The sequence below is a fragment of the Anopheles aquasalis genome, chromosome 2, assembly GCF_943734665.1.
Source record: "Anopheles aquasalis chromosome 2, idAnoAquaMG_Q_19, whole genome shotgun sequence".
Classification (NCBI taxonomy): domain Eukaryota; kingdom Metazoa; phylum Arthropoda; class Insecta; order Diptera; family Culicidae; genus Anopheles; species Anopheles aquasalis.
In genome coordinates this window covers 75,846,679-75,862,147 of record NC_064877.1, presented here as the reverse complement: position 1 = coordinate 75,862,147, position 15,469 = coordinate 75,846,679, and the positions used below count along the sequence as shown (strand labels likewise).

General features: G+C 50.5%; 1 protein-coding gene across 1 annotated transcript; it reads right to left on the bottom strand.

The window, feature by feature from the left end:
- Window positions 1–9,437: 9,437 nt before the first annotated feature.
- On the bottom strand, window positions 9,438–15,218 carry LOC126579263 (UDP-glucosyltransferase 2-like). The gene is made up of 3 exons (XM_050242701.1): window positions 14,079–15,218; window positions 11,068–11,287; window positions 9,438–10,988 (listed from the first exon to the last, which is right to left on the bottom strand). The coding sequence occupies exons 1-3, from the start codon at window positions 15,145–15,147 to the stop codon at window positions 10,658–10,660; spliced, it is 1,620 nt and encodes a 539-aa protein (XP_050098658.1). The 5' UTR covers window positions 15,148–15,218; the 3' UTR covers window positions 9,438–10,657.
- Window positions 15,219–15,469: the final 251 nt, after the last annotated feature.

Here is a 15,469-nt window from a genome sequence, read left to right as displayed (position 1 = left end):
CACAAACTAAATGGAAATTCCCGGGAAATTCTCCCCTGACCTTCCCCCCCCCCCCCCCCCACCCCCGCTACGCTGTCTGGTCGGTATGTTCTTAAGAACAACGCGACACACAAATTGCACTCGCTGCCGGGGGTTTGGGGAACAGAAGGGAAAAAACAAAAAGCCCAAAACCAGGGAGCGACTCCAAGGGAGAGGGCGAGCAATGCAAACATGTGCACCACCTTCAACAGTGGGTGGAGCGGATTTCCATTTTGTATGCGCCGGGGCCACCACGCTGAATTCACTTTGTGCCTGGCGCGCGTATGTCCTTCGCGTTCGCTCGTCTCGCGGCTCGCTGGCTGCGCTTTTTTGCCTCTGCCTCTTCTTCATCTTCGGTGACGACGACTCGCTGTCGACGGAAATTTATGCTAACAAATCCAAAGCAAGCCCTTTCAGCAGAGCGATGCCATTTCAGCAGCAGAAGCAGCAGCACCGCTGCCGAAAGAGGAACTGGGGATTGAGGAAGCATCTTAACGACACACTCGGGTCCCGTTAAACCCCCTTAAAGATGGCCACGGAACCGCATGATGCCGGTGCTGCTGCTGCTGCTGCTGCTGCTGCTGCGGTGATGGTTGGATGATGGCGATGCAGCCAACGCCACATTCGAGCGCATAAAACGCCTTAAAAGCGAACGCACACAGAGCCGTGGCCATGATGATGGGCGCACCTTGTTTGTGGCGCATTCAAAAGATGGATTATGTTGTGTGTAATGAAATGCAGCCACCACTTTTCACTCTTCGCAACCTTCCCGCGGGCCGCTTATGCTGCTTCGTCCTGCGTGTGTCACCTGCGGCCACTCGTGGCCACATCGCTTGATGTGTGAGCGCGCGCGCGCCCGCTGGATGATAAAAATCTTAATAATTTAAGCATCTTCATCTTGGTCAAAGCGAGCGAGAGAGAGAGAATGGTCGGTTCGCTTGACACGGCTGGGGATGGAGAAGATTGAAAATGGTTGCCACCGGGCACATGCTACCGGGCCATGGAAAAGCAATTTTCAGCCTCGTCGCGGTGCGATGCGGTGCTAAAGATCGGTGAAAGCCGCACACATACACGGGCGAACGAGGTGCTTACGAGGAGCGAGCGATGCTCTAATGAGATGCTTGTCGCTGTTCCCCAGCCCCGAGCCGGTTCAAGGACAACGGACAAGCTACTGGATGATGTCATTAGCTGATTCTTTCCAGCGTGCGCCCATCATCAGCTCACACTTTGACAGCAAGTTCAAGCGAGGAATTTTCCGCCCGATTTTCCTCACTTTTCGTAGGCCCATCTCGGAAGCATCTTTTCGACTGTGCGAGCGAGCTTTGGGACAGATTGCAGCACGACTACAAGGGTAATATTACGGATAACTGGTGCACGATCAATCACTGGAGGCACATCCGGAGCTGGGGAAATAAAAAAAAGGGGGAAATGCACAGCAAAACGGCCCCGGTCACCACCATCCAGCTGTCCGGTTATCCCCCTTTTTCCCCCCTTTTCTCACTCTGCGTGGAACCGTCACTAGAATTGTGGAACCTTCTGCCGCGCCATTGTTTCCGACGCTGCGCTTCATTACCATTGCTCTATGATCGTCATTAAATATTTCTAGCACTTCCTACCGCTCACCACTCCACAGCAACGGGAGTTGCGGGAGGTCCAGTAAACGATCTGAGCCAACGAAAAATGCAGCAATCCTTGCCGGCCGTTAATTGAGGATTCTGGTCTGGCATGCCCGCCCGGTCCACCGTCTCAAAGTGACGTTCATGGGAAAAAAAAGTCCGGTCGACTGCTGGGACAGTGGAGTCGGAGCCAAGTCGGACAGCTTTGCGGACGGTTTGTGTAGCAGCAGCAGCAGCAGCAGCAGCTGGTACCGGGAGGCTTCTCATTATCATAAATATTTCTTCTCGAGGCCCCCGCATTCGCCTTTCGCGTCTTTTTTTCCTTTTTTCGGTGTGTGTCTGGCTCAAACTTCCGGGCGCAACTTTATCGCTCGCTAGCCATCGCTCGCCATCGCTCGGAACACATTTAACACAAAAACGAAGGATCGAAGAAGAAGCAGAAGGAACAAGAGGAGCAGCAAAGGCTAAGTGGAGTCTCATTACATCGGGCTGGCTGGCAGGAGCATCATTTCCATCCTGGCCTGGTGACAGAAAGAAGTTTTCCTCCCTCTGGCCTTTTTTTCCCGCGCATTTCCGCCGTAGCCAGTTTTCCGGGCTCTTAACGATTCATTTTCACTTGCGATAAAACAAAATTCCATCCCCCCCTCGATTTTACACCCCCTACACCCTCGTTTTCTGGCCCCTTTTTTGATCTGATCTCAACGAGGCCACCGGTCGGTCGCATCGGTGCGCGCATTGCAGTGCGCCAGAAGTCGTCATGGTACTCCAAAGGGTACCAAGTGAGTGATCAATTCGGATTGCAATTGCCCAAACAACGAGTGCCCATAGAAGGGTTGGAAGGCGTGCAACTCTCCCCTCTCCCCCCCCCCCCCCCCGTGGGAAAGAACTTGACTTCCGATTGGGTTCCGGTTTCGCTCGCTCTATATCCGGTCCATTCTGAAATCCCCCCCGCCGGGAGGAAAAAGGGGTTTGGGCGGATTGGGGCGAATGGATTGAGTTGACGAACGGGTGCGGCCTTAGCGCTGGGTTCAATATCACGGATCATGGGTGACAAAGCGCGTCCCCCGCGAACTTGGTTTGTGAGCGAAGGCACCACGACGATTCGATTGTTTGGAACTTGGAATTTAATTAAATTTTTATTTGAGTTTTTCCAGCGCTCCTAGATGGGGTGAAGGGGGTTGCAGCGTGAGGCCTGGGTCCACTTGTCACCTTCACCGGCAATTCCGGTAGTCCATTTTCCCGGCACTGATTGCACTGCTTCTGCTTGGTTCCGTTTGCTCAAGAACGAGAAACTCGAAGCTCTCCCGGAAGCGACGCTCCGGCCAGCGAATGAATGCGCCCCGTCGAAGATGCTGGCATTTACCGATGGCTTTTAATCGTAACCTTTGGCAGCGACGTTGCTGGTTGCTGGGGACTTTGGACATTATCCGCGCCAAAAACTATTAATTCCTCGCAGTAAGCTTTGGAATCCAAAGCCAACCCCTGTGTGAAAACCGGCGTGAGGCCAACTGGCACAGGCTTTTTGGCGTGAGGCCAACTGGCACAGGAGCTCTGTTTGGTTTTTGTTTTTCATTAAATTCCTTGGCCACCAACATCAGTCAGCCAGGTGGTTCAGGTCAGGCGAAGGAATGTCGAGAAGCAGGAATTACCATTCGCACGGTGATTGCAGGAAAGGAAAATTAATCCTGAGCGTATCATTAAGCTCATTGCTGCATCCACCAGCAACCAGCAACAGCACCAGTATCATGCAGCGCTCGACGGAATACGGCGACGGTGGATCATTGGCGATTACTCGACAGCGCGATACTTGGCGTGCCAGGTACAAATCAAATATTTATCAATCAACCACCAACCACGGAACACCCGGGCCAGTACACACCGAAGGAATGCATTCCACGTCGCATCGTTACGACATTAATCGATTTGGCTTATGCACCGTCAATTCGTAATTCGGCGAACGCACACGGACACGAACGCAGACCCGACGGAGCATCATCCGCGTATCATTGCACCGAGGGAGGGCCACCTCCTGGGTTGCGATGTTCGATGGGCGCATTTGCATAATCGCAAATTTCAATATCGTAATGAATATTCTAATGCGTTCTGCTAAGCAATTACCAATGCCACGGGAAATGCTCGCTGGTGCTGGTGATGCTTGCTCGTGCATGGCATTCGTTCCATCTTGGCCTTGAGCCGGCGAGCCGGATAGCCGCTTAAAGTGCCACGTGTGTACGCTTTGCTCACTCTGGAGCGCACTCATCAAATCAACCAAAAATTCTTCAAACTCGCCTCGCCACTCAGAAGGTCAATTCCATCTCTCTGTTGGAACCCAACCGAACCAAGGCGGGAGCATGAGGCGACGATATGCTTTTAGTCTAATTAAAGCAGGCCCAAAAACTCACCTCGGCCTAGCTGTTGGTGCGCGCGCGTTGCGGTAGAATAATTTACCAGAAAACTGCCGCCCCCGGTCATAGTAAAAGCAAAATGAAGGACACAAAGTAAACCACCGGACCATGGGACCCCTCTGAACGGAGTCTACGCAGTGTAGTTTGTCATTTGCATTTATCCTCTGTAAACAGTGAGCGAGCGGTCCCGGCGCCGATATCGGCAAGGTGATGCTGTGCTACGGGAGAGAGAGAGAGAGAGAGAGAGAGAGAGAGAGAGAGAGAGAGAGAGAGAGAAAAGAGGGAGAAAGTAATAATAGTTTTCACTTTGGGTCACACCATTAATACCTTCCGCCTACTGCTTCTGCTGCTGCTGCTGCTGCTGATTATGATTCATTTCTATGATCTGTCACGTTTTGCAGATGATTCTTGATTCGAAAAGGACCGTGAGGCCGTCCGTGGTATGCTGTCCGGTATGGTCGCTCTGCAAAGGCAGCCAAACACTTAAGGGATTGCAAGCAACGATCTGGCGAGACTTCTGAAGGCCTCTTTCATGAAAAAAACTTCTTCTTTTGTCCAGTCCCTTCATAACCAAAAACATCCTCTGTGGATCAGGCAGTGCAAGCGACGAGGATTCATCAAATAATTGAAGGAATCAATTCGGTGAGCAATGAAAACCATCAATGATAATGCACTTCATTCCACAAGGCACCGGGAACTCGGAACCTCCCTTTGATCCAGTGATCTTATTAGCTTCGAGCGCACGATTGCGTTGGTTTTTGTACCTCCCGCAGCATGATTTAGACTCCATGTTGCCACCTTTCCCGGGGGGGAATGTCATCATTCGGTAGCGCATAAAATGATAAAAGGGGAACCTCAGCTCCCGTGGAACAACGCTCGCGGCTTACGGAATCAAGTTTCCTTCTCCACTGGAGTAACACTAGACACCAATTTGCATCCGTGCACCGAAAAGGCAACAGTACCACCTCCGGAGTAGCTTGTTTTCGGGGGGGGGGGGGGGGGGGGGGAGAGGTAGATCTGGTCTGCAATCACAACAACACAACAACTGCCGGTTGCAATACTTTGTAATTTCGATCGAAATGCTAGATACATGAAATTATCTCGTTCGTTCGCTTGCTCGCTCGCCCGCCCGCTCGCTCGGCTAGGATTCTGTCTGTGGCCCATTCTCATTTTCATTTTGACACAAAACAGGGTTCCAGCGCGCCATGACTGTTGGTTCCAGTTCCAGCACTAGTTCCAGTGCAGAGCCGCCACTCGTCATTGGGTGGTGCGTGTTTGCGTTGGTTCGCTTGCGAAGGATAAACTTTCGTTTCGTTGTGTAGCAGACCAAGAGTCCTCAATGATGCACCAGCACAGATGATGATGATGATGCTGTGTTCCCGGAGAGCAGGCAGAGAGCATGATTTGGAATTTGTTTGCATTGTGAAAAGATCCATGTTTCGGAGGAACGGTAGTGGATGTTTTTCGGTTTTATCATTACATCGTGCAGTTTTGTGGTTTTTGGGAGAATGGGTTTGCTACATAATTTCACTCCCTTTTGGGCGTTCACCAGCGTTCTAATTGGTCGTGTTTGCTCGTTGCGAGATGTTGTTTCCAATTTCTCCCTATTTCGGACAAGGACCACCAACATTAAGCACCATTTAGTGTTCCAGCAGTGACTCAAATCGAGCGGGAAAAAGGAAAACCCTCTAATAAGGTGGCACGAGAAATTGTGGACATTTTCGTGGTGGTGGTTGTCGTAATTTGCATGTGACATTCCAAGGAAAAGCATTTCGTGTTCGGGGAGCGCAATGATGTAGACTGTGGTGTTGTGAATGCAATGCTTCCTGTTTGAGGAGAGATTTCACCTTTTCCACGATGCTAGGCCATGGATTTCGACAGAACAATCGACCACAAACACCCCACACAGACTGTCCAACATCAATGCCAACGCCAGTTGGAGTAGAAATGAATTGGATGAAAAATTAAGTTTTTGTTTTGCGCCGCGCCGCAGTTTACGAGAGTTTGAGGCGAGGCCCTTAGGGTCTCATCATCACCGTTGGCTTCTCTCTCGCTCTCTCTCTCTCTCTCTCTCTCTCTCTCGCTCTCTCTCTCTCACTCACTGCGTTTGTGCATTTCGCCAACAAACGGCGAATGTGCGGCCGGCATGATAGTCGTCCCCGATTCCCATTTTTAATTTCCGTTTTATAATTAGTTTTGTTTGGGTTTTCCACCTTTTCCACTAGTGCAGGGCCACAGGGTTCTGTCCAAACGCACACACTCAAACACAGACACATTCCTTCTAATGCAATTCGTAAAAATGAAAACGAAGCGTCCACCGAAAGGGCCACCAAAGGGCCACTCTCTCGCACTGGAGAAAGAGAAAGTTTTGGATTTTCGTTTTCAGATAAGAAGGTGGTTCGATACTTTGAGACGGTCGCTGGTGCAGTGCACTCGCTGTCACTGGTCCGTGAATGATATGAATTCATCCAACCTCATTTGAAATCGGACACAACTCAGGAACCGACGATCGAACAATGTCATCTCGAGCAACTCAAGATGTATGCGAGGCTCAAGACGCCAGGCTCCCGGGCTAATTAAATCCACGCGACCGAGCAATCAACCAACAATCACTTGAACGAACGACCGTCGTTCTCGTTAACATGACAAACCCGGCGATTCCGGAGAGGATTCGATAACGGAACGACGGTCTGATGACATGATGACTTGACGACGAGACGCCCAAGATGCCATTTGTCGATGGAAACATGTCGTTCCATCCTGGTGCACCGTACCTTCCTCTGATGAACCATAACCAACCAATAATGCTGCTCCGGTGTTGTTCCCTGTACTGCACCCGCACCCGCACCCGCGTACACCCCTTAGGTCCCAGCGAAATTATTCCCCTTCGGCACTTTCTGATTACTGCGGAGGAAATGCTTAACGACTCGTCTCTGAGCCCGTCACCGGCGGTTCCGCAATCCATCTAACGACGGTGCACGACAGCCGAGGATTGCAATTGAAATGCGACGCTACGGTGCTGATGTCTGTGTGCCCGTGCCCGTAATTGATCCACGTACTTGTTATTGTAACAATAAATGTTTTGCAAAAATATTATTCCATCTTGGAGCAGTTCCATCCCGGGAATGTTCCAAGGGATCCCGTGGAGATTTGCACCGAGGGGGAGAAGAAGATGCTACTCGAGCTTGAGTTGCAGGTGCAGGTTCTTCTGTTGTTCTGCTCTACACATGCCAATGACGAGTGCAGCACCACTGGGCTGTCATTCACGTGCCGGTGACAGGATACCGTCGATGTTCGACAGCCGAGTCAGTCGGTCCCGGGTATCCAGGGCAGACATTATGGTTTCGAATGCAGACTTGAATTATTTCAATAATAATTTCCTTTTCCTAGCTCGGGAATTCCCCCTCGGGGAGGGTATCGGCTCATGGCTCATCAGTCACCATCGCACATCACATGCACACAGTCTCCGACACACACCAACGCCAGGATTGCTAACGGGATACTAGGGAATCCGGATTGTAACACTAGAAGTTCCTAGAGAACATCGCATGCTTTGCAAAGAGGTTCGTTATGTCGTTGCATACCTTCGAGCACCTTCGAGTACAAAAGAGAAATATGGTTGGAGCGTGGGACCGGAGATGGTGGTTGGAGATTAAAATTTACGTCATCCGACCCCAATGGCGTGGTAATAATGTTGCGTAGCGTACCAAGCGTACTCCACCTACAAGGCGTTCGCCTCGAGGTGATAATGAAGAGCTCAAACTGAAGGCTCTGACATTTCGAATACATCGAATGGCCCTGTATGGCACAATCCGAAGGGGCTTCCTAACGGTCTCTTCTCGGGCGCAAGTATTGAATCGTTTCCATCCGTAGATGCTACAATGGGAGTCCAGGCGGTATGCAGTTCTGCTTGACTGAGTTCTCATTCTCTCTGTGAGTTCCTGTATTGTGTCTTGTAGAAGAAGCAGCTGAAAAGTTTTATAGAAAAGCACCCGGGGCGCAAATGAATGCCGTTTAGTGATTAGGAACAGATAAAAAGAAACTTTATCCTCATCTTTTGTCTCGCGGCATTGTCTTCAATGTTGTTTAGCAAAAAAAAAGATGCAGTTTAAAGAGGGTGCAGACGAGATGGCTGCTAATTCCATTCGCTGCACTGATTAGACACCAGGGCATACGAATTTATCAGCCTCAGCCATCAGCCGGTTCTTTGATTTCAATGAATAAATTTCCACAATTTTACGAGCGTCATGCGTCTTGCATGCCGTTGGCAGTCCCGGATGTGCGAGTGCGTTATTCGAATCCTTAGCCTCTCGCTGCAACGAGAGATTCCGCATCGATTCACTGCAATCACCGTGAACCGGTTGCAATGTGTATCGCTCTGTAACGAACCTCATGTGGCCCACAGAAAACCAAATGGTTTCGGTGGAATATAATTTCAATTTATACACTCCCGTGGACCCCTGTAACATCTCTGCTTGGTGCCTGGGGATGAGATGATAATTTTGTTAAAATATTAGCATCACTGGGCACAACGGGAGAGAGAGAGAGAGAGAGAGAGAGAGAGGAGGAAAACAATCCATTTTCTTCGCCGAACGGAACACCACCATGAGACGACAAAAGGGTCAAAGGTCTGTTGCAATGCTACATTGCACCACACATACACCCATGAGTGAAGCGGAAGATAACAGCATGTAAACATAATCATTTGCATGTCATGGATCAAACCGAGCGAGCGAGCAGGCGACCGAGCAAGGGAGGAAATTCCGGCATCACTACTCGTTCCTTCCCCTCCCGGGCATGAGAGTCAAAACCGATCGTCACCAAACAAGCAAACAAGGCCATGACGTTGGCTGGCTGGTGGGCAAAACAATGGCGTTCAAAGTGAGGACCAGAACATCAACCAACAGAAGCGGAACTGCTGCGAGAGAGCGAGGGCTTGAGGTTCCGTTCCGGTGTTCCAGGAGGGTAAAGTGCAACAGAGCAGGGCACCCGGGGTCCATATATCACACTTTCCGAATGCAATATGTGATTAGGCTTACCGTTTGCTCCTAGCATGCCAGCAAACAGAGCCAGATAACGAGAAAGGGAGAACGGGAGCGAGGCAGGGAGGGCGTGAAAAGTGTTTTCCTATAAAGTCACGATGAATCAACACAAGTTAGTAGCTGGTCTGTGCACCGTGAAGGGTTACGGCTCTCTATGAACCAGCTGTGGCGTTGCAACAGAAAGCAAAACATTTAACTCTCTCTCTCATCTTCTGCCTCAGGTGAATTCTCTACCAGAAACCAATCCGATTAGAATTTACTAACGAGAAAACGAACGAAAATCCTCGCCAATATTTACAAAATAACACTTAAGTAAAGATTTTATTAAAAATAGATTACCATCTCTTTGACAACCTTCTGCTCGAACAATGAAAACCATTCCGAAATGAAATGCGTTCCGTTGGTAACAAACAAGAAAACGAACGATTTACGAACAACACCGGGATGGGCACCCTTTGCAGCGCCTGGGTACTTGGTCCCGCAATGATTTACGATGTGCAATTTCCGACCATTCCCCCCGCCGATGGCCATAGTGTACTGCTGCAAAGGACATTCAACGTTCGATGGAACGTACTCGAGCATCGCCATGAGGTGGAGGAGGCTCTAGGTCCGATCCTGTGCATCCAGTGCTCCCTCGCCTGCTGCGTTCAGGGGCCGGCGATGTTTTATGTATTTCAATCAAATCGCTGGTGAGTCTACTAGCGGTGTCTAACTCTAACAGCACACATGAACACACTCTTTTTTTGAATGCATTCGAGTTGAAGTTGAAGGTGGATTGTTATGTACAAACCGTAACCGAATCGTCACCGATCACCGATCGGTTCGCGAAACACTTACTCTAATTTCCACGCCTACGGGGGCCCTCCTTTATCTCTTAACGCCTAACAATGACTAAACAAATTGCCAAATCCTTTTGGCCGTTTTAAGGTGATGGTGGGTCTGTCGCGTGTGTCTGCACCTGAGAAGCGAATTACGGGACTAAACGCCACGATAAATGGGTCACCAATCGACTGATCGACCACTCACAGTCGCTAATGAGAACTGCGAAATCATCGTCGTCGTCGTCGTCGGGAGTCAAGCGTTTGGGAGTCTCTGCATGATCAGCTTCACATAAACGCGGTGATGGGAGGGTGACGATCGCTAAACAACGTGCACACACACATGTGCCTTACTCAATCGTTGTCCGATGTCCGCTGTCTGTCATGCATTGCACTGGACTTGAGGTGTAAGAAGATGAAGCAACCGCAACCGCAACCTGATCGCCGGTGGTCTTCGGAGGGCTCGCTTTTTCGGAAACGCTGTTTTGTTGTCCAAAAACTAGCAACTCTCTCATTCTCTCTCGCTTTCGCTCTCGCTCTCTCTGGAAGGTACCGTGACGATGGCGACGGCGACGTCGATGAGAGTGTTTGACTATCAGCAAGCCAAAGGTCCCAATGGAGCCGCATTGAGGTTGCGCAAGTCGCCGTACTGCTCGCAGTTGAGGTGTTATGGTTGCTGTTGCGCTGTTGTTGATGTCCACACAGAGCTGCTCGGTGGTTCCTCTGGAGTGCGCGCTCCCACGGGAAGCGCGCGGACTTTAAAGTGCCTTCTCCTTCAACGCACCACTACTCGCCACTAACCGACGATGTAATCCATCGAACTGAAGCGCCAACTTTTGGCCAACCCTCCGCATAAACCGCCAGACAAAGTAGGCCAACGTGCTTAGAACGATGACAGCGAGCAGTAGGCCGGCTGCTGCTACGTCGTAGTAGTGATACTGTAGGAACGGCATTCTGGCCGCAGTGTACCGATAATGGCCGGCTCCGTTGTGCCGGATAACGTACTCCGTCCACCAGACTGCCTTCTCGACCGGGCGCATCGGTTGATCGCGTACCAACCGGCCAAGCCGCGCAATGTTACGCTTGTATCTGGTTTTGGGAAGAGAAGGATCAAGATCGGGCATTTAATTGGATTTCCAGTGGTGGTGGCATGGGCATTCGTGCTTACCGTTGATTGCTCGCTACCTCGATGATGCGATTGCGCAGCCGCTCCACCGTTAACCGCTCCATCCAGACCGATTGGCCGATGCCGAGATCGATCACCTTGTCCGCGTTGCCGAACTGATCGAAGTTGAAGGGAATGACGACGAGCGGCACATGCCGATCGATCGCTTCCTCCATCGATTGCTGGCCGCCCTGCATGACGAACACTTTCACCTTCGGATGAGCTGCGGATGAGTGAAAGCAAAAAAAAAAAAGATAAAAAAGGGGGCCAAGGGCGTTAGACGTCGATCCATTTCCATTTCCCTCTTTTCTTTTCGTGAACGGTGATCACGGTGGACGGTTCGATTCAGTTCATTGAACTGAATTCCGCCAAAAAAGAGCCCCGAAAAGATAGGTTCCCAATAAAAAAAAACAACGGCCTCACGGGACACTTCCTTTGCGCAGCTTCTGTCCTTTTGGTAGCCGGTTTTGTAGGTCAGCGACGAGGCCACACGGATAACATATATGATCCCTGTTTTAAGATGTGTTTTCGTCTTCCTCTTCGACCGCCAGCCGGTGCAGGGAGGCATCCTTGAGCGAGGAGCAGCAGCAGCAGTCGCTAAGGAAGATGATCTTGAAATAATAAAATATCGCGCGAATATGCGGCGAGTCCGCGCCGAGGTCCCACGGATGAACTTGACTTCTAAGCAGCGCCACCACGCTGCCCACGAAAAACGCGTGGAATCACTAACGAGATCTTCGCCGTTGTTGTCGCCGTCGAGCGTCGATTATGCAATTTGCAAAACGAATTTTATCGAATTCGTCAGGGTTGACCGGAGGGGGAGTGCTGGTGGGATTCGATTCACCTTGTTCACAATGAACGCGCGGAAACCAGTTTCTAGCTGATAGCACAGGGAGTGTGCGCGTGTGCTGCGGATGCTGCGGCGTCACCGGATCTATTCGAAGAGATTTGGGGTTCGTCGCTTAACCCCACGGCCAAGTCTTTCGTTAAGGAGCGGCCCGTGTGTGATGCGGTGGCGTGTTCTATGCGCTCGTACGATGCTGTGAATGAACCATGTGTGGTCCACCCACGGAATAATGGTCAACAATGGCGGGTCCTAAGACCCCATTTTGGTGTAAGTGGCTTACGAAACCAACAAAACCGAAACCGAAACCGAAACCAATGCTGGATCGTTTGCAAACTAACTGGGTCAAGGATGAATTCATTTGTTTATCTAGTGCTTTCGCTGCTGCTCTGGGGCACTGCACTCTGCACCAGCAGGGCAGCTCAGATGACTCAGCAAACGACGAAGCCTTTTGAACCGCAACAAAAGCGTCAAAGCATTCGGGACGCGGGCACGGGTCGTGTCACGAGCTTGGCTACAAAAGCACGACACACCTCATCATCATCGTCGTCATCATCATCATCGCGGCGATGAATGAGAATGATTGATTATCTATCAGTCCGTAAACGATCGGCATGTTTACCTTGGAGATGCTAATCTTTTGGGTGGGGAATAAGGAGAGAGAGAGAGAGAGAGTAACACTAGCACAGCGACAGTCGCTGTTTGTTGATTGTGTTAATCTTGGATTTAATTCGGGGATTTACTAATTGCGCTCGTTATGTTGCGGTTTCACCATTTCTCTCCCCTGTTGCAAATCGTTTGATCCTTCAAAAATGATTACCTTGAGGTGTTTCTGTTGTGTTTCACATCCCAAAAACCACGGCGTCACCGGATTTATTCGAAAAGGCGGGGTTCGTCGCTTAAAAGTTGTGCCCAAGTCTTTCATTTTAGCAGTAGCAAATCAACATCATTTTAAGGAACCAAATAAAAGTGCAAGTTTATTCCAATAAATTGTTTACTTTTTTAACTAAAATGATGCAATCAAATGCAAATTTCAAATAAACAACAACCCGTTGAAAAAAAATGGAACACAAACAAAGTGATGCCAAATGTCGTTGTTCAATCATTTGTGTCATAAAAGAAATCATTTGCTTAACGGAACGGACACACTGCTCATTTCTATTTCGCCTCAAAAACGTCACTTCAGAGTACTCTTGTTCAACAGATGGCCGAACCCTAAAAACCTGAGAATTAAATCCACAAACAGGCAAACAACGAGCACCGAAAAGGTTAAACACTTCCTCCTCGTAACAGCACGGGGGGGGGGAGGAGGAAGAGCCTTTCATCTGAATTCATTCATTTCTTGGAATATTGAAAACGAATTTGGTAAACAGGGAATGAAGGAGGGGGAAGAGGAAGAAGTGGAGGACTTCACTGTTGCGTGATGTTTCAGCATAAATGGCCTCGTTCGTTGACCGTCGCAGCATCAGAACCCGCGTGTGTGCGCGTGAAATGGTCCGCGTATCAGTGGAGCAATGTCAAGCGCGCAAACAGCTGACCTTGAAGGTACTTAATGCTACAGCGAACATCTAAAACCAACAGAAAACCACGTTTGTGGTGCGAACACATTCGACATCGTTTTCTCGTTTACGAGGGAGGTTTTGTTACCCAGGGGATGGTTTTTTTGGTGGGGGGTACTGGGAGTTAATTATCTCAGTGTCTACGCACTTTAAGATCATGACTCCACCGGAGAACGAGCTTCTAATCTGTTGATTTATGGTGAGTAAGTTGGATCCGCAGACGACAACGACAACGTGCACTTAATGGCATTCCGAGACATCGGGGCAAGAAAAAAAATGGCACAAAACCGAGAAACCAGCAGAAGCAATAGAAGCAGTCAGCTCGCTACCCATTACCCTTTTGGGTGGTAGACCAATTAAAGCGAATACAAGCGACGCTGTAAGTGATCCTCGGTAAGTGTTTTTGCTGCAGATCACATCGCAGATCACGCGCTTCTGGCGCCAGGTCAGCGAAGGGAACCACCACCACGCCATGATGTAGCAGGCAATGTGTGAATCTGGTCGGCAACCAATCGATCCCGAGAACTTTCCGTCCGATCCAGGCCAAGCCATTTCACACCTGGTTAACAGACAAATGGACACACACTCGGACACACACTGAGTGTACTTACCGAGCACATCTTGCTGCGGGCACCAGCGCACCATCCGAATGTTGGTCGTACCGTTGAGATCGAGTTCACCGTCGTGCTTCCACAGGACGTCATACTTGAGCGATTTGAACACCTCCAGGAACAGATTCAGGTTGTGCTGGTTCAGCGAATCACTGCGGATCAGCGTACCGAGACTGAAGTACACCACCCCATGCTCCGACGCGTCCAGATACGATTGCAGCTCCAGCGGCAGTGGCTTCGGTGGTTTCACATGCAAAAATCCCAACTGCACCGTGTTGGGCAAGATCGGGCGAACGTACCCGAGTGCTGGCTCAGCATTAACCATCAAGAAATCGACCCGGTTCATCAGCTCAGCCGAGCGTGTCATATTACTGCCAAAGTGCTGCTCAATCAACCGATCGAACGTACTGAAGTCCGTTGGCATAATGTGGTACTTGATGACGAGATTCGAAACGACCGCCTCGACACGCTGCCAGAACGTCAGATCTTTCGTAAACTTGTGATTCATCTCCGGATGGGCGACCACATTCATCACGTTGCCCATCGCCTCGTGGCACATGCCCATCGAATCGATCGACGTAATACCGATCAGCGGTGCACCGAACAGCTCCGCGAACGCGTACATTGGCGTAAACTGATAGTACTCCACGATCACCACATCAAAGTGGGCATCCTGACTGTGGATCAGCGCCTGCACCTCCGGGTGGGCCAGCTGGGCGGACAGGAAGAGACGCGTTATCTGACGCAACCGATTCGCGATCTGGTAAAAGTTCATGTTCCGCTGCTTCATATCGACCACATCGAAGTTCTCCGTTATGATCTGGTACGCGAAGCTCCAATCGATGATCGTCACATTTGGGTGCGCCGTCGGGAACGGATCCGTCGTCATCACCGTCAGCTGATGGCCCCGTTCGATCAGTCCTTCCAGGTACGCCCGGTACACTATCTGGTGGCTGCGCGCTGGCGAAGGAAAGATGGCCAGTATTCTGGCACCATCGGCCAGAAGGGGCATTCCGACGATGGTCACGCACACTACCACCACCAACCACACCGCCCGGTCACACACCATCGCACTCTGCACTCTCACTGCGTCTCCCCAGGGACACTAATCAGCACACGACGTCACCGCAGGACGCTCGCGAGAATTCGGAATGGAAATGCAATGGAAAGGATTGTCCCGCGCTGGTTAGCGAGTTCTACGCGACTAAAAGATGCGCCCTATGGTACCGATCGCTTTATACCTGCCCACTGGACGTCCGATATCTCGTTCGCGCGCTTGCGCACACACAACAGCAGCAGCAGCAGCAGGTGACAGAGCGGTCGATATGCGACGATCGCCACCACTTCGGTCGCCAAATAGTTGTCGTAGTGTTAGCGCTACGAGCTGCCAT